Raw genomic sequence first — 25,532 nt, forward strand, 5'->3', positions numbered from 1 at the left:
TGGGAAAGTAAATTCCCGGACGTTCACAGGCTTTGGGAGTCTGTGTCCAGGGTGTAATTTGAGACCTTCCTGTTGCGTTTGTAAAGGAAGTCTTTGTCACTTGCTGGATGGAAACTGAAGTGATCGGACACGTTTTCTGTAGAGCTGTAATGTCAGAAATAAACAATATGTAAATACATTTCTGTCTACTCTTCTTTCCCATGTGAAGGGGGATAAGTGGGTGTGCATTTTCTATGCTGGGAAATGTCGCCTATATCAAGATCTCTGGAACGCAGCCAGAGGCAGATCACCGGTAAACCAGCTCCGGGAGCAGGGAGAGGGGACAGCTTCTCCAGATGGGGCTAGTTTTCCAACATGAAGATTATAGAGAGATTACCTTAATTTTAAGAAGAAATGAAATATGGTACAAGTGGGAATTCCTGGAGAGAATATCATTTTTTTACAAAGACAAGAAATTCAAAATCAAATCCCCCCCCAAGAGATGGGAAAATTTATGAGAACGTACAGAAAAGAGCTGGGGGGGGGGGAAAGAAGAGGACATACCACTGGAAGAAGAAGAAGAGGAGAAAGAAATTTAAAAATATAACAATTTTGTATTTAATTTCTGACAACAATGGGGTTGGAAATAATATCATGGAATGTAAATGGTTTAAACAATAAAATTAAACACAATAAAACTAAACACATACTATCAAAACAGAACTGACGTAATTTGCATATGAGAAACACATGTCGCGAAAAAACATAACAAAATTCTAAAAATAAAAGACTGGGTAAATAATATATATCAGCAGATGAAAGTAAGAAAGGGGGGGTAGAGTTGTATATAAAGGAAAAATATGAGTCACGCCAAAGATTTAAAAATGATAAAGGAAGAATTTTTGCAGTTGAAATGGCAATACAGGGCGAAAAACTAATTATAGTGGGAATCTGTGCACCAAATGATAACAAAGCGAATTTCTATAAAGAGTTAGAGGACCAACTTTATGGACCAAAAAATAATATTAATTATTTAATGGGGTGGTTTCCCTAGAAACGGACAGAACAGAAAAGAAAAGGATAACAAATCAAGGGAAGCTAAAAGAGCGTTAGAATTAATTTCTGACTTTGGTCGGGTGGCGGGATTCAAGCTGAATAAACAAAAAACTAAAGTTTTAGCAAAAAACTTGACAACTACCGAAATAGAGGAGTTCAGAAAAGAAACAGAACTAAATGTGGTTAAAAAAGTAAAGTACTTAGGGGTGCACTTGACCTCCAAAAATTTGAATTTGTTTAAGGATAATTATGAGAAATGTTGGTCAGAGATCAAAAGAGACTTGGAAACATGGTCAAGACTGAAACTTTCCTTGTTGGGCAGAATAGCTGCTATAAAGATGAATGTTTTGCCGAAAATGCTATTTTTGTTTCAGGCCCTCCAGATCGTGGATAAGGTGGAATGTTTTGGAAAATGGCAGAGGGATATGTCTAAATTTGTCTGGCAGGGCAAAAAGCCCCGAATAAAGTTTAAAATACTAACAGATGCGAAAGAAAGAGGGGGATTTGCCCTGCCGGACTTGAAGTTATATTATGAATCTGCAGCCCTCTGCTGGTTGAAGGATTGGATTTTGTTGGAGAACACTGATGTCCTCGACCTGGAGGGATTTGATAATGCTTTTGGGTGGCATGCATATTTGTGGTACGACAAGGTTAAAGTTCATAAATCGTTCAAAAACCATATTGTCAGAAGGGCAATTTTTATGGTCTGGTCAAAATATAAAGACTTATTGGAGGTGGCTCTCACCGATGGAGGCCAAAGCACGTAAAAGACTCAATATGGAGGCCCATTGGCCTAAATATTGGGAAATAATTGAAAAAATTGGAGATAAATGGAGGTTGCAGAGTATGGAAAAGTTAAAAAACAAGGTGCGAGATTGGTTGCATTATGCTCAAATCCAGGAAGTTTTTAAAGCGGACAAAAAAGTGGGTTTCCAGGAGGAAAAATCGAAACTAGAGACAGAGTTGCTTGAGCCAAAATCTAAGTTAATTTCGAGAATGTACAACTTGCTGCTTAAATGGAATACACAGGATGAGATTGTTAAATCCTCCATGATAAAGTGGGCACAGGACTTGGGGCACAACATTATGTTTGAAGACTGGGAAAGGTTATGGAACACCGGAATGAAATTCACGGCATGTAGTGCCTTGAAGGAAAATATCATGAAAATGACATACCGGTGGTACATGACCCCAGTCAAGCTTGCAAAGATATATCACCTGTCTGATAATAAATGTTGGAAATGTAAAGAGGAGGAAGGGACATTTCTACACCTCTGGTGGACCTGCCCGAAGGTGAAGGCCTTCTGGGAGATGATACATAATGAACTAAAAAAGGTGCTTAGACTCACCTTACCCAAGAAACCGGAGGCCTTCCTCCTGGGCATGGTAGACCAGAGGGTGGCTAAGAAAGATAGAACTTTCTTTATGTACGCTACTACAGCAGCAAGGATCTTGATGGCAAAGCACTGGAAGACACAAAATCTACCCACACTGGAAGAATGGCAGACGCAGCTGATGGATTATATGGAACTGGCTGAAATGACTGGCAGAATTCGAGACTCGGGAGAAGAAGAAACGGAGGAAGTTTGGGAAAAATTTAAGGACTATTTGAAAAAGCATTATAAGTTGTATGAATGTTAAAAAATGCTTCTCTCTAGGAAACTATAGCTTCAGTATTGGTAAATCTTTGAATTGGTAAATAAGGCACAACAAGACAGAAGTGGTGTAATGAAATAATTTTATTGTGTTGAAACTAAAAATTAATGGATTTGGATTGAAATGTTCAGAGACCAGATATCACGATAAAATGGAAGATATATTATTATGTTTAAAATAAGTTAACAAATTGCTGAGGTTTTGGTTTTACAGAGAATGCAGTGTCCGGAAGATGGGGGGAGTCCACTAGATTTATGGAAACATGTATTTTGGAATTTGAATTTTGTATATTATAAACCTAATAAAAATTATTTAAAAAAAAAACAAATCAAGGGAAGCTGCCTAAAACATTTTTCAGTTTGGTACAAAATAATGATTTGATAGACGAGCAACCCCTAGAAGCATTACAGGAGTGGACATTAATATTGTATGGGATGCATCAAAGGCGGTAATAAGAGGATTTTGGATACAGCAGAACGCAATTCAAAAAAGATCAAGAGAGAGTAAAAAGGAAAAGATATTAAAACACATAATAAGTAATGAAAAAAATTAGTAAACAACTCCAAAGACAATCAAGCTAAAACTGATATAAAAAAGTTACAAACACAATTTTTGATATTAATAAATCAAGAAATAGAATGGAAAATTAAAATTTTAAATTTTAAAGCAAAGAAATTTTGCATCTGTGAATAAGATAGGAAAATTACTCGCCTGGCAACTTAGGAAGAGACAAAAACAGAATACAATAACGAAATTGACGGTTGAAGGGAAAACAGTTGAAAATCCAGATGAAATTAAGAAGAATTTTCAAGGATACTATAAACACTTATTTAGTAAAGGAAAGGAAGAAGAAGGTAAAATAGAAGAATATTTGGAACAGAACAAATTGAAGAGAATATCAAGCTAGGAGAGAATTCAACTCAATAATAATAATACAATAGAAGAAGTTAAAATGGCAATAAAACAAGCAGTAATTGGTAAGGCAATGGGACGTGGGTGGCGCTGTGGGTTAAAGCCTCAGCGCCTAGGGCTTGCCGATCGAAAGGTCGGCGGTTCGAATCCCCGCGGCGGGGTGCGCTCCCGCTGCTCGGTCCCAGCGCCTGCCAACCTAGCAGTTCGAAAGCACCCTCGGGTGCAAGTAGATAAATAGGGACCGCTTTCTAGCGGGAAGGTAAACGGCGTTTCCGTGTGCAGCTCTGGCTCGCCAGAGCAGCGATGTCACGCTGGCCACGTGACCCGGAAGTGTCTGCGGACAGCGCTGGCCCCTGGCCTCTTGAGTGAGATGGGCGCACAACCCCAGAGTCTGGCAAGACTGGCCCGTACGGGCAGGGGTACCTTTACCTTTTTAATTGGTAAGGCATTAGGCCCAGACAGATTGACATCCAAATACTATAAGAAATGCTCGGAATTCTGGAGACCTGGAGAGAAGCCCATATCACCCTGCTTCCTAAACCTGACACAGACCCGACTCAAGTCAAAAATTATAGACCAATCTTTCTCCTAAATAATGACTATAAATTATTTGCTAGTATTCTAGCCAATCGGTATAAACAAATATTAGGAGAGAGAATTGGGAAAAACCAAGCCAGCTTTGTGCCTGGTTGACAACTGAAAGATAATGTTAGAAACATTATTGATATAATTGAATTTTTGGATGGCAGAAGGGATATGTTCTTGGATGCCGAGAAGGCATTTGATAATGTGTCTTGGCACTTCATGAAATTATGAACATGGGAACGACATTTATAAATGGAATTAAATCTATTCAGAACAATATCCCAGATTAATGATCAATAACACACTTACGGAAAGAACTGAAATATCAAAAGGGGTGCCCATTATTCCATTATTATTTATAACAACATTAGAAATCCTGCTGAAAAAAATAGACAAAAGAAATAAAGAGCATTGGAATTGGCTATAGAGAGTACAAGAATAAAGCATTTGCAGATGATGTTGTGTTGACGTTGGAACAACCAACAACTAGTGCAGTTGAAGCAGTGAAAAGGATAGAAGAATATGGTCACCTAGCAGGATTCAAACTTAATAAGAGCAAAACAAAATTATTAGCAAAAAATATGGACAGTAAGGAAATAGAAGAGACACAAATGAAAACATGACTAATGACCGCAAAAAGGTAAAGTACCTGGGCATATGGCTTACAACAAAAACATTAACCTCTACAAGGACAATTATGAAAAGGTATGGAACGAGATAAAGCAAGACCTAGAAATTTGGACTAGAATGAAATTATCGCAGCTATTAAAATGAACATGTTCCCAAAATTGTTATTTTTATTCCAGACCATTCCCATCGTATGCGGAACAAAGCAATTTGATATTTGGCGATAACGAATCTCTAAATTTATCTGGCTGGGGAAGAAGCCTAGGATTAAATACAAAATTTTGACAGATGTAAAAGAGAGAGGTGGCTTCTCACAACGAGATTTAAAAATTTATTAAGAGGCATCTTGCTTTAGTTGGTTGCATGAATTGATGACACTGGACAATGAGGAGGTATTAGATCTAGAAGGATTTGATAACAGGTTCGGATGGCACGTTTACATGTGGCATGAAAAGGTTAAAGTACATAAAGGGTTTCTGTACCATATCACCAGAAAATCCTTGTATGAGGTATGGAATAGGCATAAAAATCTGTTAGAATGCAAAACCCCTTGGTGGATTTGACCACTGGAGGCATTTGCAGTAAAAAAGAAGAATATGGGGGAGGAATGGGTGACATATAGAGATTTATTGGTGGAAGTCGATGGTAAATTAAAATTAAAATCTTTTGAAGAGTTGAGGGAAGCTAACTGATTGGTTACAGTACCACCAATTGCAATATGTCTTTAGGAAAGATTATAAAAGTAATGGATTTGGTAACACTAAATCAAAAATTGAGACAGAACTGTTGTGTAGTTAAAAAGAAAATGGTGTCAAAAATGTACAAGGTACTATTAGAGTGGAATACAAAGGACGAGGAGGTAAAGAGTGTGATAAGATGGGCACAGGATTTGGGACATAATATTGATTTTGAGAGATGGGAAGTAATGTGGAATAAAACAATCAAATTTACTGCATGTGTGGCTCTCCAAGAGAACTTAATGAAGATGATGTATCGTTGGTACATTACCCCGCGAAAGCTTGCTAAAATGTATAGGTGTCAGGATAAATCATGCTGGAAATGTAAGGTGAAGGAAGGGAACTTCCTACATATGTGGTGGACCTGCACCAAAGTTAAGGTTTTCTGGGACACTGTTTACAATGAATTAAAAAGGATACTAAAATACAACTTTAGTAAAAAAACCCAACCAGAGGCATTCTTAACTGGGGCTAATTAGTGAAGAAATTAATTAAAAAGATGTAAATTTATTCATGTACACCACAACGGCAGCAAGAATCCTCCTGGCCCAAAGATGGAAACAGCAAGAACTCCCCACACTTGAGGACTGGCAGATAAAGATGGCAGAATTTGTGGAGTTGGCGAAGTTGACAGGGAAAATCGGGAATCAATCCGTGGAAGATTTCAAAAGGACTGGAGCAAATTTATTTATTATTTGAAAGAAAATTGTACTTATCTGAAAACGTTTGTAGCTTTAACATGAAATGTTTAGTAATGTGAAATTAAGATGCTAATTTACAAATGAGAGAGTGATTTTTAAATGTTGATATAAAGTAAAGAAGTGATTATGGAAATGTGATAGATATGTTAATGTCATAGGGAAGTCAGAAAAGAGGGCGGGAAGGAGGTCAATGCTCTTTTTGAGCAAATAATATATGTTGTGAATATGTGTATTGAATTAAAATGAAATACAGTGGTACCTTGGGTTACATATGCTTCAGGTTACATACGCTTCAGGTTACAGACTCCACTAACCCAGAAATAGTACCTCGGGTTAAGAACTTTGCTTCAGGATGAGAACAGAAATCATGCTCCACTGGCGCGGCAGCAGCAGGAGGGGGAGGCCCCATTAGCTAAGGTGGTGATTAAGAACAGTTTCAGGTTAAGAACAGACCTCCGGAACGAATTAAGTACTTAACCTGAGGTACCACTGTATGGAAAACTCAATAAAAATTATGTTAAAAAAAAGAAAGAAGGTGAAAAGCAGGACATGGGAGGGGTGCGACTCGGGAAGAGGTGGTGGGACTAGGAAGCAGTGGGACTGGGGAGAGACTTGAGGGCCTGACGTACCCTCTTCCACAATCCCAAAGTGGCATAGCATATCATAGGTAGCTCACTGAGACTAAACAGTTCCTGGTCCTCAAACCCATGGAGTCTACAATAAAATCTGACTATGAATGGTGTCAGGGAACTACCATCAGAGCAAGAAACGGAGGCAGGGCTACCCAGCGATGCCGGAGAGGGGACGAGCAGGGGGGAAGGATTTCAGCGTAACACCCATAGAGAAGAGAGGGAGATGGAGGAATTGGTGACAGGGCTCCAAGACCCTTCCCCCGAAACTAGTGGAGAGAGCGCTGGGACGCCCCTGCCTTCCCCTTACTTGCGCAGACGCGTTCCTCGCAGAGAACATAGGAGGAGACTCAGGGTCAAACAGCTTTTATGCTGGAAGAGGTTCAAGAGACGCCCACTCTCGGATTCTGCAAGTGACTAACAGGTCACAGAGGGCGAGCTCCGACCCTAAGCATGGTTGGGCAAGCAAACTAACTGAACTGAAGTAAGGTTACGTACAAGTAACCCCTCACAACCATTACAGTAATCCGAGAGTCACTGCTGTTACTTGTGTGCAAGCAGTGGAAACATGAGCCAGACTGGAGGCGCCGGGGCAGCGGAGCCAGCTGCGGGGGCGCAGGACCTACTAAAGAGGAACCAGGAGCTGGAACGGCATGTAGCACTGCTGATGGCGCGGCTGGACGAGAGGCGCACCCAGGACGTGCAGGTTAGACCCACCCCAGTGGCAAAGAAGGTGCCAGGACTAGTACACAAATTTGGGGGGAGCCCCAGAAATATAATGGATTCCGAACAGAAATAGAGTATGCCTTGCAGCTGCAGCACGATGACTTTGCTGACGAGGCAGCGCAGGTGGCGTATATCGTGGGGCACCTTGAGGGTAGCGCGAGGGAATGGGTTAGACCCCTAATGGCTGCGCAGAACCCCGCCATGAAGGACGTTCGGAAGTTTCTTCAGGCAATGGACGCAATGTATTCCAGCCAACTGGGGGAGAGCGTGAACCAAAGGGAGCTGCTGAGATGCAAGCAGGGGGAACTTTCCGTGAGAGACTACTGGTCCCGCTTTGCGATGCTAATACACCGGCTCGAATGGGATCTAGATAGCCCTCCCATACGGATGCTGTTTGAGGAGGGGTTGTCCCCAACTATGAAAGATGAGCTCTCCCGTGCGCCCCGCCCAGAGACTATGGATCAGCTGACAAAAGCAGCGCTGGCGATAGGCGCTCGCCAGGAAGCGCGCGCTTTGGAAAGGCGGGAAGGGAGGGGAGAGCGCCACTCTGACTACCGCATTCCAGAGATGCCTAAGCTGCCTGCCGATGACGTAGTGCCAATGGAAATCGATGGAGCGCGGGCGCGCGAGGTTTCTGGCGCCAACCAAGGAGGCAAAAGGGAGGGAAAGGCTGGGAAAAGCACCAAGAAGTGTTTCCTCTGCCAACGGCCAGGACACTTTGCCAGGGTCTGTCCTCAAAGAAAGGCTTGGCAAGGGATGATGGGAGCCGCTGGAAGCGAGGAGGAGGGGGCAGAGGAAAAGGTGCAGGGAAATGCCAGCGCTTGACTGCCCACAGGGGGGTGCAGCAGCCAAGCGAACAGATAACAGAAGTGCCCCAACCGGACCCACCCAAGGTTTCTATAGCGATAGAGGTGGTGCTAGAAGTCCCAAATGGACACCCAGTTAAGGTGAAAGCAATGCTGGACTCAGGCAGCTCCTGTAATTTTTTTAGTAAGGAGTTTGCATTGGAGCACCAGATCCACCTGCTGCCACTTGATTTCCCGTTCCAAGTGACCACGATAGATGGCAGGGAGCTGCTGGGAGGGGAAGTGACACATCAAACCCCACCTATGAGAATGAGTGCATCCAGGCACACAGAGACCATTGCCTTTCACGTGGCCACACTGGCGGGACCCCCGATAATACTGGGCATGAGCTGGCTAGTGCTACATGATCCAGTGGTGGCCTGGCACCAACGGACAGTCACCTTCGGGTCAGCACACTGTTTGGAACACTGTCTAGGGGGGGAGAAACCCAGGGTGAGGTTGGCCAGAGTGGCAGCAACTACACTGAAGCAGAGAGTGGACATGCCGCCACAGTACGCGGATTTACAGGAAGTCTTCAGCGAGAGGGAAGCGGACATGCTGCCGCCACATAGGCCCTTCGACTGCCAAATCAACCTGCTCCCTGGGGCGCAGCTACCGGTGGGTAAGCTGTATGCCATGTCGGACAGAGAGATGCAGGAGTTGCGAGACTTTATTGACAAAAACCCTAAGAGGGGGTTCATAAGGGAATCTAAGGCAGTGGGGGGCAGCCCTGTGTTTTTTGTGGACAAGAAAAACACGGATCAGCTTAGGCTGGTAGTGGACTTTCGAAAATTAAACCTTGTATCGGAACCCGTGACCTTCCCAATGCCCAGAATTGATGATATTCTGACTAGGGTGAGGAAGGGCAAGATCTTCACCAATCTGGACCTCCGGGGAGCATACAATCTGATTAGAATAAGGAAGGGGGACGAATGGAAAACCACCATGTTCACCCCCCTAGGGGCTTTTGAGTACCTAGTCATGCCATTTGGATTACAATCGGGCTCAGCCTGTTTTCAAAGCTTCATGCACCATGTGCTGGGACCCCTGCTGTACAAAAAATGTGTAGCATTTCTGGACGACGTACTGATCTATTCGCACAATGAAAAGCAGCATGTCCAGGACGTCAGGGAAGTGCTGAAGAGGCTACTAGAGCACCAATTGTGGGTCAAGCTGGAAAAGTGCCAATTTCACGCCAGTGAGGTGGAATTCCTGGGATACAAGTTGTCGGACAAAGGACTTGCCATGGACCCTGGCAAGGTGCAGGCAGTGCTGGAATGGAAGGCCCCTAAGACCCGGAAGGATGTGCAGAGGTTCCTCGGGTTCAGCAACTTCTACCAGAAGTTCATCAAGAACTTCGCCCACTTGACCGCACCCATCACGGATTGTCTCAGTAGCAAGAAGAAGTTCGTCTGGACGGAAAGTGCCCAAAGGTCCTTCGAAAAACTAAAGAAGGCGTTCGCCTCGGAGGAACAGCTCCTGCACGTGGATCTGCAGAAGCCGATGAGGCTGGAGACCAACGCATCAGACAGAGCTATTGGAGCAGTGTTGCTACAGCTGGGACGGAGCCAACACACCTGGAGGCCGTGCGCCTTCTTCTCATGGAAACTGAACAAATCGGAGCATAATTACACGGTGTATGATCGCGAACTGTTAGCTACTTATGCAGCATTTCGACAGTGGAGACATCTCCTAATAGGGGCACAGCACAAGATTCAGGTTTGCACGGATCATAAGAACCTGGAATATTGGAGAACAGCTCAAGTGCTCAACCAGAGACAGATTCGATGGGCACAGGAGTTCTCCAAGTTCAACTTTGAGATCAAGTACGTGCCGGGGGAAGAGAACGTGAGGGCAGACGCGCTTTCACGGAAGCCCGAGTATACGGAAGGAGAAGGACCGCCGGAAGCTCGACACGTGTTCCCTGAGGAACGATGGGTTTGCGGGGGAGCGTTGGTTGGGAAACGAGAACTAACCGAGCTGATTCGCCAGGACGAATTCGCCCAAACCAGAATCAGGGAACTCAGGGGAACTGGGGGAGATCAGGGAGGCTTTGAGGAGAGGGAAGGACTGCTGTATTACAGGGGAGCAATGTATGTGCCCGGGGAAGCCCTGCGAGAAAGGGTTCTCAGACAGCTTCATGACAACCCAACAGCGGGGCACTTTGGGCAACACAAAACCATGTTACTGGTTACTAGGCAATTCTGGTGGCCAAGGGTGAGGGAAGATGTACGAGAGTATGTACGGGGGTGTGACCGCTGCCAACGGGTCAAGGGAGAGAGGGCGGCCCCGGTGGGGTTACTGGAGCCCTTACCCACACTGGGAAGACCATGGGGGGAGGTGTCGATCGATTTCATGACCGATTTACCCAAATCTAGAGGGAAGACAGCAGTCATGGTAGTAGTAGATCTGCTAACCAAAATGTGCCATTTTATAGCATGCTCACATGCAGTAACGGCCGAGGAAACCGCCCGGTTGTTTGTGGATCACATCTTCAGGTTGCAAGGGGCTCCTTCGAGGGTTATCTCCGACCGAGGGAAACAATTTACCTCGAGGTTCTGGAGGAAACTCATGAGCTTATTGCAGGTGGAAGTGGGATTCTCGACAGCGAGACACCCGGAGACCAACGGGCAAGCAGAGAGGGCAAACAGCATTTTACAGCAATATCTACGCTGCTACGTCAACGAGAGACAGAACGATTGGGTAGAGAAGCTAGCACTAGCGGAGTTTGCGTATAACAACGCTGAGCATGTGTCCACGGGGATGAGCCCGTTCATGGCTAATTATGGGTTGCACCCCAGGAGGTGGAAGAGGTTCAAGAGACGCCCACTCTCGGATTCTGCAAGTGACTAACAGGTCACGGAGGGCAAGCTCCGACCCTAAGCATGGTTGGGCAAGCAAACTAACTGAACTGAAGTAAGGTTACGCACAAGTAACCCCTCACAACCATTACAAATGGCTACGTGCTCTGGCCAGATTCCATCAAACTTGATTTAAGGCAAAATGTCTAACAATCATGTAGTTTCTCAACAAACACCTTGCTTGGAAGAAGGCTCAAAGAGCTGCATTTTCAGGTTGAATCTGATACATGAAAGAAGGCATAAACTTGATGGAACCTTGATCATTTGAGTCTGGAAGTGCAGAGGAACCCCCACTGCCAGAAACATATCCAACATGCATAACCAAGACTTTTTCACAAGGAAACGGCATACATCCTTCCTCTAGGTCAGGGGTTGGGCAAATGCAACCCTCTGCATGTCACTGGGCTATTTATTTGTTTTATTAAACAAAATTCATGCACCACTTAATTGTAATGAAAAGTCTAAGCGGTTTACAACAAAATAAAATCAAACATTAACATTAGCATTAGCAGACTGTTAACTACAGTGGTGCCTTGGGTTACATATGCTTCAGGTTACATACTCTTCAGGTTACAGACTCCACTAACCCAGAAATAGTACCTCGGGTTAAGAACTTTGCTTCAGGATGAGAACAGAAATCATGCTCCACTGGTGCGGCAGCAGCAGCAGCAGCAGGAGGCCCCATTAGTTAAAGTGGTGCTTCAGGTTAAGAACAGTTTCAGGTTAAGAACGGACCTCCAGAACGAATTAAGTACGTAACCAGAGGTACCACTGTATAGCCCATTGGTTGTCGAACCAGTGCACCATGGCACCCTGGGGAGATTGAGGACACTAATTTCAGAAAAGGCAAGCTGGGCTGTCATGTGCAGTGTGTCAGCTGGGACCTGCAGAACAGTGGTCTTGCTTGGGTTCCTGTCAGCATGCGCGCTCCCACTTTACATGTGCGCCAAAAATGTTGCCCAAAAGGGGCAGGGTGGTACAGGAATCCCCACATACGAACAATCTGTAATGGAGCCCCAGTGTAAGCAGTTCCCACAGGGGAGCTGCAGAAAGAATGTGGTTGGTCAAGGGAGCCATGGACTCAAAAGGCATTCAAACATTCAGCAATAGGCTAAAAAGGTCTGTGTTTTAAACTCAACTTCTATTATATCTTATATCTTATATCATTTCAGACCATTAGAGTCTAACAATGGTTGGAAGGCACCAGGTTCCCCACCCCTGCTATAAAATCATTTGTAGCCATATTAATTTCTTCTTTCCAAAAGAATTTTTTTTTTAGGTTCTGAGTGTTTTGGATGGCAAGCTTCCCCTCTCCTCCAATTATTATTATTGTTCTAAAGCTGCAACCCATGAGGCAGTGAGGGTGAAAGGAAGGAACTGCCCTACTGGTGAGACCATTGCTCATTAGCAAATTGAGATCCTTGGAGCATTTGGCAGTGAAAGGATAGGGACATTTTCTTTTCCATGGCATCATTTGCTCTTCCCTTCCAATTACCCGACTTTATTCCTTAGTACTCAACTTCCCTACAAAGCAATGACCTTGTCTATTTGTCGCATAACTGTTGTTGCTATGGTAGATCTACAAAGGAGGAGGAGAGGAAGGAGGAGGGAAATGCTAATTAATACAATCATCCTACTATTTGTCTTGGATCTGAACTCTAGGTCACACATCAAGCCAAGAGCAATGCTTAAATAGCATTGTGGTAGAAACATGCTTCTGGGAGGAGCAGGGCTTAAATAACATGGTGAACCTCCTCCCCTCTGTAACACAGATAGCCTCCGCATGTGGTGGCCTGGAGGACAGGATCTGCATGATTTCTCCAACTCCAAGAGAGGGAGAGACTAATGTGAGCCAGGCTGCTGCACAATTGCGTGCACATGAATTTATTTGTTCCAATATTCTGCCTTTCGGAACATAAATCCTCACCATTAAATTCACCTGAAGCACCTTGTCCATTAGGCACCACTCAGATTATTGCAATTCACCTGGAGAAGCCCTCCTAATGGACCGACACTTGTTGCTGTTATTAATTAATTAATTGAATTTGCCCTTCACCTGAGGATCACAGGGTGGTTCACAATATAAAAACATAAAAATGTGTGACAGTAACAAGCAAAAAGAATACCCCTCTCCCACAGTATTATTATTCTCATTTTAGCAATTTTAGCCTGGTTGGCCCACTCAACTGTGGCCGTGCCTCTGCCCTGCCTGGACTTGGGGTGGTGAGGTGTGGAAACCTCTGACCTTTGCATGGCCAATTGTACAAAGTCACATCCTACTGAAATCAGACAATTCGGATATTTCGCCACCTGCAGAAAACATTGTTGTTTCATCAAACATTTTTAGAGAGTGAATTTGAATAACCTTCTGCATTTTATTATTCTATGGTATTTTAATGATTTTGTTATACCATCATAAATTATATTTGTCCTATGAGTTGGTGCATTATAACAAAGGAACATAGGAAACTGTCTTATGCAGAGTCAGACCATTGGTCCATCCCGCTCAGAACTCTTTACACAAACTGGCAGCAACTCCATTGTGTTTCAAAACAAAATCCCTCTGAGCCCCACCTGGAAATGATGGGGATTGAACCTGGGACCATCCCATGTGAAAAAGCCACTGAGTCGCGACTCTTCTTGAAATCTGCTGCCTCTGAACAGGGAGTTTCTATAAAGCCCTTGTTACTAATGCCATCTGTCCCCCACTCTGGAGTTGTCTAAGGCTATGTACACACCATACATTTACAGTAATGCACACTTAAAGCACATAACTTTCCCCCAAGAATCATGGGAACTGTAGTTTATCCCCATAGACCCAGCGTGGGGGGTGTAGGGGGGCCCGGCCGCACCGGGCGCAACATCTGGGGGTTAGGGATAGGGGGCGCAAATCCACGGGTTAGGGGGTGCAAATCCACGGGTTAGGAGGCGCAAATTACTTGCCTTGCCCCGGGTGCTGACAACCCACGTTACGCCACTGCATAGACCTACAATTCCCAACACCCTTAAAAAACTATAGCTCCCAAGATTCTTTGGGGGAGGTAATGGGATTTAAATGTGCACAGCCTAATCTTAATTCAAAACTATTTCAACAAGTGGCCATTGCCGCATCCCTAGATTAATGATGCGTTCTGTGAAGAAGGAACCCTCTTTTGTCTGACTCTTGCAGGATTCCTCCACACTGGCATAGCGTGACTGGGGCTGTGGGGTGGTCGGCCCTGGGCACATTATTCTGAGGGTGCAAAAGGGCATAACCAGGTGCCTCCATGAACAGGCAACCTATGGAGAGGGAAGCTGCACCAGGGGAAGCCTGGCTGGCTGGTGTGGAGCCGTGCTCTCCTCTCTCTCTAGGAGAAGGAGGCACCATCCCAGCCCCAAAGGCCTGGCCCTGGCGCAGCTTGCTTCCCCTCAGGGTGCCTGTTGCATCCTCTCAGAATCTGGTGGTGTCAGCGTTAGAAGATCCTGGGTGCCAAAAAGCCACAGTACACCACTATTCCTCCATCCCAGAGAGCGATTTGTGCTACAGTCGCTCTCTCCTCACCCCTTTCTATCTGGTCCAAGTTTTCCCTTTTACATGCACAGGAGTTGCTACCATAGCATTTAAAGAGGAAAAAATGCTTTGCACTCTGCACATCTTAAAGAAAAGGAATGACCCTCTTCTCTCCTCTCCCCTTGCTAGCATATCTGATTATTAGTTGTGTGTGTGTGTGTGTGTGTGTGTGTGGCATCTTGTAAATAAATAAAACATTGCCACAACTCTGTAAATCTGCAGACGTTTATCACCAGATAGCATAAGAGAGAAGTTGTTTCACTATGTCTTGGGCCATAAAGCTAAAAGTTTTGCTCTTCTGGGCAGACAACTCTTTGTTTATCATCTTGCTTCTGCCCTGCAGGGAACTAGGCTAGCAGCCATTGCCAAAGCTGGTAGTAGTAACCTCAGAATTTATATTTGATGAAAGCGGGGGAAAGTGCGAGATTGGCTACATTATGCTCAGATTAAAGAAGTTTTTAAGTTGGACAAAAAGATAGGATTCCAGGTGGAAAAATCAAAGTTAGAAACAGAATTGTTAGAACCCAGTTCTAAGATACTTTCAAGAATGTATAACTTGCTGCTAAAATGGAACACACAAGATGAAACGGTCAAATCAGCTATGATAAAATGGGCACAGGACATAGGGTACAATATCATGTTTGCTGACTGGGAAAAGTTATGGACCACCGGTTTGAGATTTACGGCATGTAATGCCTTGAAAGAAAACATTATGAAAATGATATACAGGTGGTACATGACCCCAGTCAAGCTTGCAAAGATATACCATTTGCCAGATAATAAATGTTGGAAATGTAAAGAAACTGAAGGAACATTCTTTCACCTCTGGTGGACCTGCCCTAGAGTTAAGGCTTTCTGGGAAATGATATATAATGAGCTGAAAAAGATATTTAAGTATACCTTTTCTAAGAAACCAGAGGCCTTTCTTCTGGGCATTGTCGGCCAGAGGGTGCAAAAGAAAGACCGAACTTTTTTTATGTATGCCACAACAGCAGCAAGGATACTCATTGCTAAATACTGGAAAACTCAAGATTTGCCCACACTGGAAGAATGGCAGATGCAACTGATGGACTATATGGAACTGGCGGAAATGACTGGCAGAATCCGAGACCTGGGAGAAGAACTGGTGGAGGAGGATTGGAAGAAATTTAAGGACTATTTACAAAAACATTATAAATTGTATGAATGTTAAGAAAGATGTAAGATTTGCAATAACATGGTACCAACAAACTAGCTAAAAGGAATAAGAATTTAAATGCCATTAAAAGAAAAGACAAACTTTGGATAAATATCACGTTAAATTATGGTTTAAACTTTTTAAAGTTTGAGATTTAATAGTGGAAAATTGTACTATTAGAATTGAAACAAGTTAATAATTTGCTGGTAAATTTTATGAGTTTAGAATGCAGGAACGAGAGTCGTGAGGAAGTCCAAGGAGGAGAATGAACTGTGGATAATGGAAATCTATATGTTACTTTGTATGCTTTTTATGGTTGAAAACTTTTAATATATATATTTGATGAAAGCGGAAGAATTATGTACTTCCCAGTGGCTGTGCTGTGCCTAAGCCAGGCATAGGTAGATTTAGGTGGGTTCTGTTAGTATTTGTATTGTACAGTATTTGCATTGTTGCAAATTGTTTGCATTGTTGCATTGTTGTTGTTGTTTTATTTGTACCACACCCATCTGACTGGGTTGCCCCAGCCACTCTGGGGGGGCTTACAGAATATGCAAAAACAGAACAAAACGTTAAACGTTAACAATTCGCTATATAGGGTTGAATTCAGATGTCTTCTAAAGGTTGTGTGGTTGTTTATCTCCTTGACCTCTGAAGGGAGGGTGTTCAACAGGGAGGGCGCCAAGAAGGCCCTCTGCCTGATTCACTGTAGCTTCAATTCTCACTTCAGCTTCCCTGGGTGACTGTGAGTTCTAGTACTCTGAGAGAGGGGAGGAAAGGTTTGCAAACAATCGCTGACATTTGACTTTTCTAAATGTGAGAGTTAAGAGGGTCCGCATTACTGAAGGCACAGTGGGAGCAAGCAAATATGGCAAAATGCAAGAAACCAACCCATCTTCCTCCCTCTTTTAAAAAAGGAGGAAGAAAGACTAGATTCTCCACCAGCAGCAAGGAGCAAAATGATATTCTGTATGAGTGCTGGAAGGAGAAATAAACGTCTTTGTTGAGATGTCAATTAAAGGCAGTTCCAGAATTGGTTATACATGGCCAGAGGGTACAGCAACAGCTTCCATCTTACAAGCAAGTGTTCAGAAAATAGGGAAACAGAGACACTTTTTGAGTGGCATCTACAGGAATAAAGGGGGTCCTCATGAGCCTGTGTGGATGGGTGTTTCTAAGATTGCCACAGCAAAGCGAGCAATGAATAGCTGCTTTCCTTCAACTTTCTTTCTGTGCTTCTTGTCTGCTGTCCCGAATCCACAAGGCCAGTCAAAGTGCCACCCTCACCTCTGCTTAACAGGAAACTGATGCATGGATCCAAAAAGACAGAGTATTCCACTCCTTAAAAAGAAAAGGGGGAAAAGGAAAGCCTTTATCGTCAATGTATTTGGACCTACCTGTGGCCTTTAACGTTGGCTGCTCTCCTAGCAACAGTTTTAATCTTTTGGCATGAATTTTCCCTTGATAGTGTGACTCAGCCACGACGGCTGAAGTAAAGGACATGTTACAGAGCGTACAGCATTTGTTCTTATCCACCGATTCATTGTCGCTGCCCTGGAGGATGAGAAGGAAGAAGCAAGGATGTTATGCATGTCAAAGGCAGCAGTCGCAAGAGGGCCAGACTCAGATGCAAATTCTGGTAGCACCAGATCTTGGGGCTGGATTTTGAGGACTCTGGGTCTGATGGATCCATTTCAGACATCCGCCTGAAATCATGAGGCATCTGAAAGGGGGAAGGAATAGGAGAAGTGGGCTGGGATGAAAGGCAACTGGCTAATGTGGGACTCTCCAGATGTTGTTGGACTCCAGCTCCCATCAACATCTGGAAAGCACCAGGTTGGCTACCCCTGATATCAGGGGTATAGTGGGGGGAGCAGGGGGGCTGTAGCCCAAGCCGTGTTTAGGGAAGTTTTTAATGTCTGGTTTTTATTGTATTTTAAATATTTTGTTGGCTGGAGAAACCCAGCCATATGGGAGGGGTATAAATAATATATTATTATTATTATTATTATTATTATTATTATTATTATTATTATTATTATTATTATTAGGCACAGGCCAGGTGCCCCCCACAGGGATCCCTGTTCCACCCTGCCTGCTGCCAGTCTCTGTGGGCCTTCGAGCCTGGCTGAATAGCTGCCCAGCCAGCATCAGGGGGGAGGATTGCCTGCCAAGGGCCATGTCAGCCAGCCAGGCTTCTCCCTGCATGGATGGGCAGTGACACAGCACAGCCCCACTTGGGTCTGGTGGGCAGAGCTGAACAGGCACATGCACCCCATGGTGTTGGTGGCAAGGGCTGGCCTGGCGTGGTGGGTTCTGTTGACCCTCCATGCCCTGCTTGGGGCATGTGCCCCAGGCAACAAAAAAGGATGCAACACTGCTGCCTGATATAAAGAACAATTACTTGTTGCATTCCTGCCAACATGGAAACTGTTGGACCTAGAAGCACGGCCTTGTCAGTGAAATTACCTAGCTAGGAAGGTAAGAAGACTAGCCCTGGCCTGGCTCCAAATAAGAATGTTTGTGTTTATTAAGGGAAGTGTATTCTTGATGAGAAATAGTTCTATAGTCCTAGCTAGCTAAGTAGCTGGAGAAACAAAGAAGCCATGCTTGCCCCTTTGTTCTCAGAAAATACATCCAAGAGAAGGAGGCAGTTGTAAAAAGGATATAAGCTAACACATTATCAGTCTAAATTTCAAAGGGCAGAGAGAGGTTAGCATACCAGTTAAAGGTACAGGGTTAGCCTGTGAATCTGGAGGCCCCTTAAGCACCACGCAGACCCTTTTCTGCATGCTGGATCACACCCAAACTTCCAACAGAAACAGCAGAGGAACTCTCTGCAAGCCACTTCAGCAGCTGAGGGTTCTCATAACAGCCCTTCATCTGCCTGCATCTAAATCAGGGCTGGCAACTCACTAGCCGAGGGGACAAATGCAGCCCTACAGGCCTCACTATGGTCTTCAGAAGGTTGCCCAAGAGGGAATGTGGCCCTTGGGTAAAAAAAAAAAAAACCCACCACAATTTAAACAACCACAACAACAATTTTATTATTTATACCCTGCCCATCTGTCTGGGTTTCCCCAGCCACTCTGGGCATCTTACAATAGATGCATTCTTGTCCTGCCCAAACATTTGATTTCAAGAGGCTCAGGAGAGGAGACAAGACTTACAAGACTCTAGTGCACATGTGTATACTTCATCAGCATTTTCAAAAAGCATCCTCAGAAGTCAAACAGGGACAGGTAGCAGAAAACCGGGTTAAGCTGGAATAGATGGACAGCTTTGACAGTGGACTCGTTTCCTGTGAGCTGCCTCTTACAACTCCCAAAGCATCCCCCAGTGTGAGTAACACTGATGCTGCAAGCTTGTATCAAACACATTATGCTAAGCTTGAGCCCAAATTTCTCAAGGACATTTTTCAAGGGGTGTGTGGCCTGAGATGTTTTTATTTTTCTCACTATGTCCCCCTCCCCAGAAAGAGAAGACCATGCTGCAAAATTACAGCTGAATATAGTCTACCATCTAATCATAGTGGATGCTGTTCCCTGACCCAAAGAAGCAACAGCACCCCATAATGACACACAACATCCAGAGCATTGTGAAGGATGTAAAATGGTGGCCTGACAGCTTCTGCCCTTTGCCCTGACATCCCACCAAAAAACCTAAAACAAACTTTGGGAGCGGGGAAAAAGAAATTTCTGTTCCCCCTGGAGGAATTTAAGAAATTAGTCCTCCCAGTTCCTTTGTCCACACACAGTGGTGATGAATTTCGAGAGGCCATTTATACACAACAGCTACATGGGAAAAGCAGAAGCCAGGACAACAGCAGAGTAGGTAAACCTTTGCCATCTCTCCCTGCTCTGCATTTTGGTTGCTCTCTCAGCAAGGACAGCCGAGCTGCCAGACTGGAGTTGCCATATTTCAAACAGTGAAAATCCGGACAGAAAAGTTGAGTTTTTAAGGGAAATCAACCCAAATGACACTGCTGGCATGGATTGCCATTTAAACAAAATTGGCATGTTGATGTGTCTTATTATTCTGGGCTAGGGAGGGTTGCAGGTCATTTCATTGCTAGGGTGGTACCAAAATTTTCTATTTCTCTTCGGTGGAGTATCATCATGTTTTAATATTTTATATTGACTCTTAAAGTTTATATGAATTTCTCTTCTTTTCTGTGGCATAATGTTTTTATGTATATGTTTTCCAATGCAAGTCACTTGGAGACTTATAAGTAAAAAATAACTAATATGCTTAAATAGTAATAGTAATAATGCTTTAAATTGTGCTTTAAATTGAGCTTAAACAGATGACCAATGGAGATGGCATGAGATCAGAAACGACTGCTCCAATCTTTAGGCCCAGATAATAGTCTGTTGACAGGAGTACGCCAGCAGTAAATTGCACTGTACATGTTGGAGTTAACCCTTTATTAACAAGAAAAGGATCTGCACAGATTTGGCAGAGTGTCAGGCCTAATGAGCGCAGGAACTCATCCCCACTAGGTCTTGCTGCATGGATCAGTTACCAAGACAAAAGGTCCTCACCTCCCCACAGCTGTGTTTGTCTCCTCCTCTTCTGGTTTTCCCCCAAGCAATCAAAGACTGTGCCTGTGTGCCTCCTGTCTTTGCTCCTTCTACTTCATGCCTCTTCTGGTTCTGGGAGACCAGCAGAGAGGGGAGCTTGTTGCAGCAGCAGGAGGAGACACCTTCTCCAGCCTGACTCCTCTCTGCCTCTTGGCTTCCCTCCCCTCCCTCCCCTGCTTCAGCTTCACCCTCCGATTCTGGACTTATCCCTGCCACACACTCTCCCAGCTCACTAAGCCCTGTTACCCATTCAGTGACACCTCCTCTTCCCAGTCTTTTCCCTCTGACCACTCATCATTGTCCCAGCACCGCTCCCCATGCTCTGAGCCTTCTTCTCTTGGCGGTTCCCCAGCTGGTTCCTCCCACTATTCCCCTACATCCAACCAGTCCATGACATCTGGACTCCATATTTTGGATCACTTGAGGTTTCTGGAATGCCTTTGAAAGACCGTGGATCCAGTCTACCATTATTGGCCCTGAAAATAATGGACATGTTTTGAGTGTGAGAGGTGAGCTGCATGCCATATTGAGGCCCTTTATGTTGGGCACCTCTTATTTAGTTATTCTGCCATCTTTCTCTCACTCCATAAACACAAGCACAGCTTCCATCAGTAACAGCCATGACAGTTAGACCACCTGCAAACAGAACCTGTCATAAATTAGAAGATGCTTCCAGCCACATTAAAAATTAAAACTCTAGGAGATTAGTTTATTTTTAAAAAGATCACAAAAAATAGCAGCCTTCCAGCCAAAAATACATACCCATGCTGGGCTTCCATTGCATTCAAGCTCAGTGTTCTGGATGACAAATGTAGCAAGGAAGCCCGATTTGTATGTAATGAATATTCACCAAGCCCTACCAGATTTGTGAAATGGTAAGCCTGAACTTTAGGAATATAAGAGAAAGTGAAATGCTGTGATGTGTCCAAATTGGACAACAAACCTATAAACTAAGGGCATTTGCAGATGACATAGTTCTTTTTGTGGTAAACCCTCTGGTTGATGTGATAAAGCTATTTGAAATGATAAAGCAATTTGGTGATTTAGCTGGTTTTTATACTAATAGGGATAAAACTAAAATGTTGGTGAAAACTATGGATCAGCATATGAGAAAAGTTCTGCAAGAGAACTTGGGCTAAAGGAGGAAAAAAAGTGAAATATTTAGGTATAAAAATGCAGTGTTATATTAAAATAATTATGCAAAAGTGTGGAACAGCATGAAATTAGATTTGCTAAGATGAGAAAGAAGGAAATTTTCATTGTTGGGAAAAACATCGGCTATAAAAATGAATGCGCTCCCTAGGATGTCTTTCCTATTCCAGACAATACCAGTAATAAGTAATATGAACTGCTTCAAACAATGGCAAAAAGAACTATCTAAATTTATCTGGCAGGAGAAAAAATCCAGGAATAAATTTAAAACTTTAACGTATGCTAAAGAAAAAGAAGGATTTTCACTGCCAGACCTAAAATTATACTCTGAAGCAGCCCATTTGAGTTGGATGAGGGAATGGATGGTATTGAAAAACACGAGGTTACTTGATGTAGAAGGTTATGGGTGGCATGCATATTTATGGTAGGAGAAAGTCAAGATCCACAGAGAATTTTTAAATCATGTTATAAGAAGAAGTTTGTATAGCGTGTGGATCCAATATAGAAAATTTATTGAAGGAAAACACCATTGCAGTTATTTCCAACAAAGGCATGTGCTCAAAATAAATTGACTATGGAAGCAGAATGGGGTACATAGAGAGAGAGGTTTTCTGGAGATGGTTGTGAATTGAAAACACAGGAAGAAATTCAGGAATGGGTGACGGGATGGCTTTAGTACCACCAAGTAAATGAATTATTTAAGAAAGATAGGACATATGGTTTAATAGACCAAATATCTGAATTTGAATTAAGAGTGCCAGAAGGCAAAGAAAAACTGATTCTGAAAATGTATAAAACGTTAATAGAATGAGAAACAAAATATGAACTGATTAAGCCCGCAATTATACATTGGGCTAAAGATCTGTGACATAATATTGATATGGTGGCATGGGAAAAGTTGTGGAAATTAGATATGAAATATACTGCCTGTATAATGTATAATGTTATGTACTGAGTTGAATAGGATCCAAACTGCAGCAGTCTGATTGGTCCTAGAACAATAGGATTCAGAATGCAGCAGTCTGATTGGTCCAAGAACAATGCAGCAGTATGATTGGTTGGCAGGAACCACCCAATCATGCTCCAGATAGAAGTGAATCCACAACCTGATTGGTTTACAGTAGAATTCTGGAATTAGCCAATCATGTGCAGCCCATTGTGTAAATAATAATAATAATAATAATAATTTTTTATTTATACCCCGCCCTCCCCAGCCAAGGCCGGGCTCAGAGTGGCTTACAAGCAATAATAAAAACAAGATGAATGATTACAACTTAAAAACAAAAATAAAATACAACATTAAAATAATGGAACATTAAAATATTAAAATGTAGCCTCATCGCAGGAGGTGAAGGAAAAGAAAGGGGGAAAAAAGAGAGGGAGGGAATCAAATTGGCTCCAAGCCAAAGGCCAGGCAGAACAACTCTGTCTTACAGGCCCTGCGGAAAGAAATCAGATCCTGCAGGGCCTTGGTCTCATGAGGCAGAGCGTTCCACCAGGCCGGAGCCAGAGTTGAAAAGGCCCTGGCTCTGGTTGAAGCCAATCTAACTTCCTTAGGGACAGGGACCACTAGGGTGTTGCTATTTATGGACCTTGAGGCTCTCCATGGGGCATACCGGGAGAGGCGGTCCCGTAGGTATGAGGGTCCTAGGCCATGAAGGGCTTAAAAGGTCAAAATCAACACCTTAAATCTGACCCTGTACTCCACCGGGAGCCAGTGCAGCTTGAAAAGCACTGGGTGAATATGCTCCCATGGCAGAGACCCCGTGAGGAGCCTCGCTGCAGCATTCTGCACCCGCTGGAGTTTCTGGGACAGCTTCAAGGGCAGCCCCGCATAGAGCGAATTACAGTAGTCAAGCCTGGAGGTGACCGTCGCATGGATCACTGTGGCCAGGTCGGGTATACATTAAATAATGTATATAAAGCAGATACTTTGAGGGAACTTCCATTCATTCCTCCTCCAATCGTCGCCCCTCGCTGCGTCCACTCACGTTGCGAGGTTTTATGGAGACGGAGCTTACTGTCAGAGCTGCCTCCAGGTCCCAGCTCACAGAGGACCAACGCTAGCCGGTTGTAATGTACAAAAGTCTTTATTGAAGTTCAGTTTCCATTTACAAGCCGCAGCGTGCAGCTCTCCGTCTAGAACCTAGACCGGCGAAGCTCCGTCTGAGTCTCCGCCCCCTATACACCAGTTTAAGACCCTGGCCTTACTCCACCTCTTCCGTTGTTCTTTCCTCCTCTGGGTCCGTCTGCCCCCGGGGTCTCCTCCTTCCTGGACTCCTCTGACGCTGACCCCCCTGACTCTTGTCCCTCCTTTCGGCGGGCTTTAGGACCTGGTTCCCTATCCGGGCTACCTGCTGTGCCGCTCGCCTGTACATTTGAACTTGGCGCGCGCGCCCAGTGGGCAACCTTCCTCTTGACCGTTTCCGCGCTCTCCGATGGAGGCGTGGTCAATCCTGACTCATCTCCTGTCGCTGGTGGTGAACACCCTGGTCCCGATACCTGGGACTCCTCCCCCCCACTGCGCTCTGGTGGGGAAGCTGGTCCTGATTTCCAACTGCTGCTCTCTGAGTCCCCTCTGGCCCCTTCCTTCTGGGGTGTCCCCCTTGGCACCCCCCTTGCCCTGGCCATAGGCGCCCCCTTCTGTGAATCTTCCGATTCGCTGGAGAGACTCTGGGAATCCCTCGGACCACTGTCATCGCCTACGCTCCCCTCGGATTCCTCCCCCTCGCTCTCCATTTCCTCCCTCTCCTGTGCCTCTGCTCCTGAGCCCCTGACATCCATCCCCCCCTCGAAGCCCCCCCTTCCCCCCTCCCATCTTTCAGGTGTGGGTTCTGGGTGCTCCATCGTTATGGGGGTGAGTGCAGGATACAGTTCGTCCCCCGTGGCGTGCATCCAGCCGGATAAGTCCGGATAGTCCTCCATGGTCTCGCCGACGGCGATCTCCTGTGCTTCCATCTCTTTGCCTCCGTGCTCAAACCCAAGGTCCTCCCCCAACACGTCCATGTCCGTCTCTCCCCCGGTCGCCTCGGGGGATGTTGCCTGCCAAGGCCCCTTCAGCCACTTCCTTCGCCACTGCTCCTCCGGTTGATTGTCCCACCAGTAAGAGCGGTCTGTGGCAGACCCCGAGGGTGATCCCTCCGGGGAACGTGTGTTGGGTGCTGGTTCCTCGTCCGATTAGAACCCCTGAAACGTGCTGGCTGAAAATGTGGGTGTGAAAAGATATTCATCGAAATAATCTGCCGGCATAGGTCTGTGTGGGAAGAGTGCATGGAACTCGTCCTTGAGGTAGTGCTCCTCCACCGCATAGTACGGCACCCAGCTGTTGGCGCTGGCCGGGGTACCTTCCCTGGCGAGGAGATACTCAACCCCCTCTTCCCCCCATCTCGAGTCTAAAATCTCTGTGACCTCGTTGATAGGCTCCCCTCTTGGTGACCCCCCCTCTCCGTAAGCGTTTCCCTCAGCGGGTCTGGTGCCGTCCCTGGCGCCTGAAACCTGTGAGGTGCCTTGTAGGGCGTGAGCACTGATCTATGAAAGACCGGGTGCATTCTGGATCCCTCCGGAAGTGTCAACCGGAAGGCCACTGGATTGATCCTTGCCTCGACTTGGTAAGGCCCTATCTGCTTATGTGCGAGCTTCTTCTTCGCTAACGATCTGGCCGGTACTGCCTGGGCTGCTAACCAGACCCAGTCTCCCACCTGTAGGTGTTCCCCAACCCTTCTGTGTCTGTCAGCCTGCAGCTTGTATGCGTGTTTC

The 25,532-nt window shown here is 44.9% G+C and overlaps 1 protein-coding gene across 5 annotated transcripts in view; it reads right to left on the reverse strand.

Annotated features, from left to right (window-relative positions):
* The window catches only part of ZMAT4 (zinc finger matrin-type 4), a 266,950-nt gene that overhangs the window by 80,120 nt on the left and 161,298 nt on the right, over positions 1-25,532 (reverse strand). For all 5 annotated transcript variants that reach the window (XM_081921383.1, XM_081921385.1, XM_081921384.1 and 2 more), the window contains exon 4: positions 17,439-17,595. In XM_081921383.1, coding sequence (XP_081777509.1) covers positions 17,439-17,595 — 157 coding nt within the window. The remainder of the gene's footprint in view (positions 1-17,438; positions 17,596-25,532) is intronic.

This window comes from Podarcis melisellensis, assembly GCF_964234715.1.
Source record: "Podarcis melisellensis genome assembly, chromosome: 8".
In the NCBI taxonomy this organism is placed as follows: domain Eukaryota; kingdom Metazoa; phylum Chordata; class Lepidosauria; order Squamata; family Lacertidae; genus Podarcis; species Podarcis melisellensis.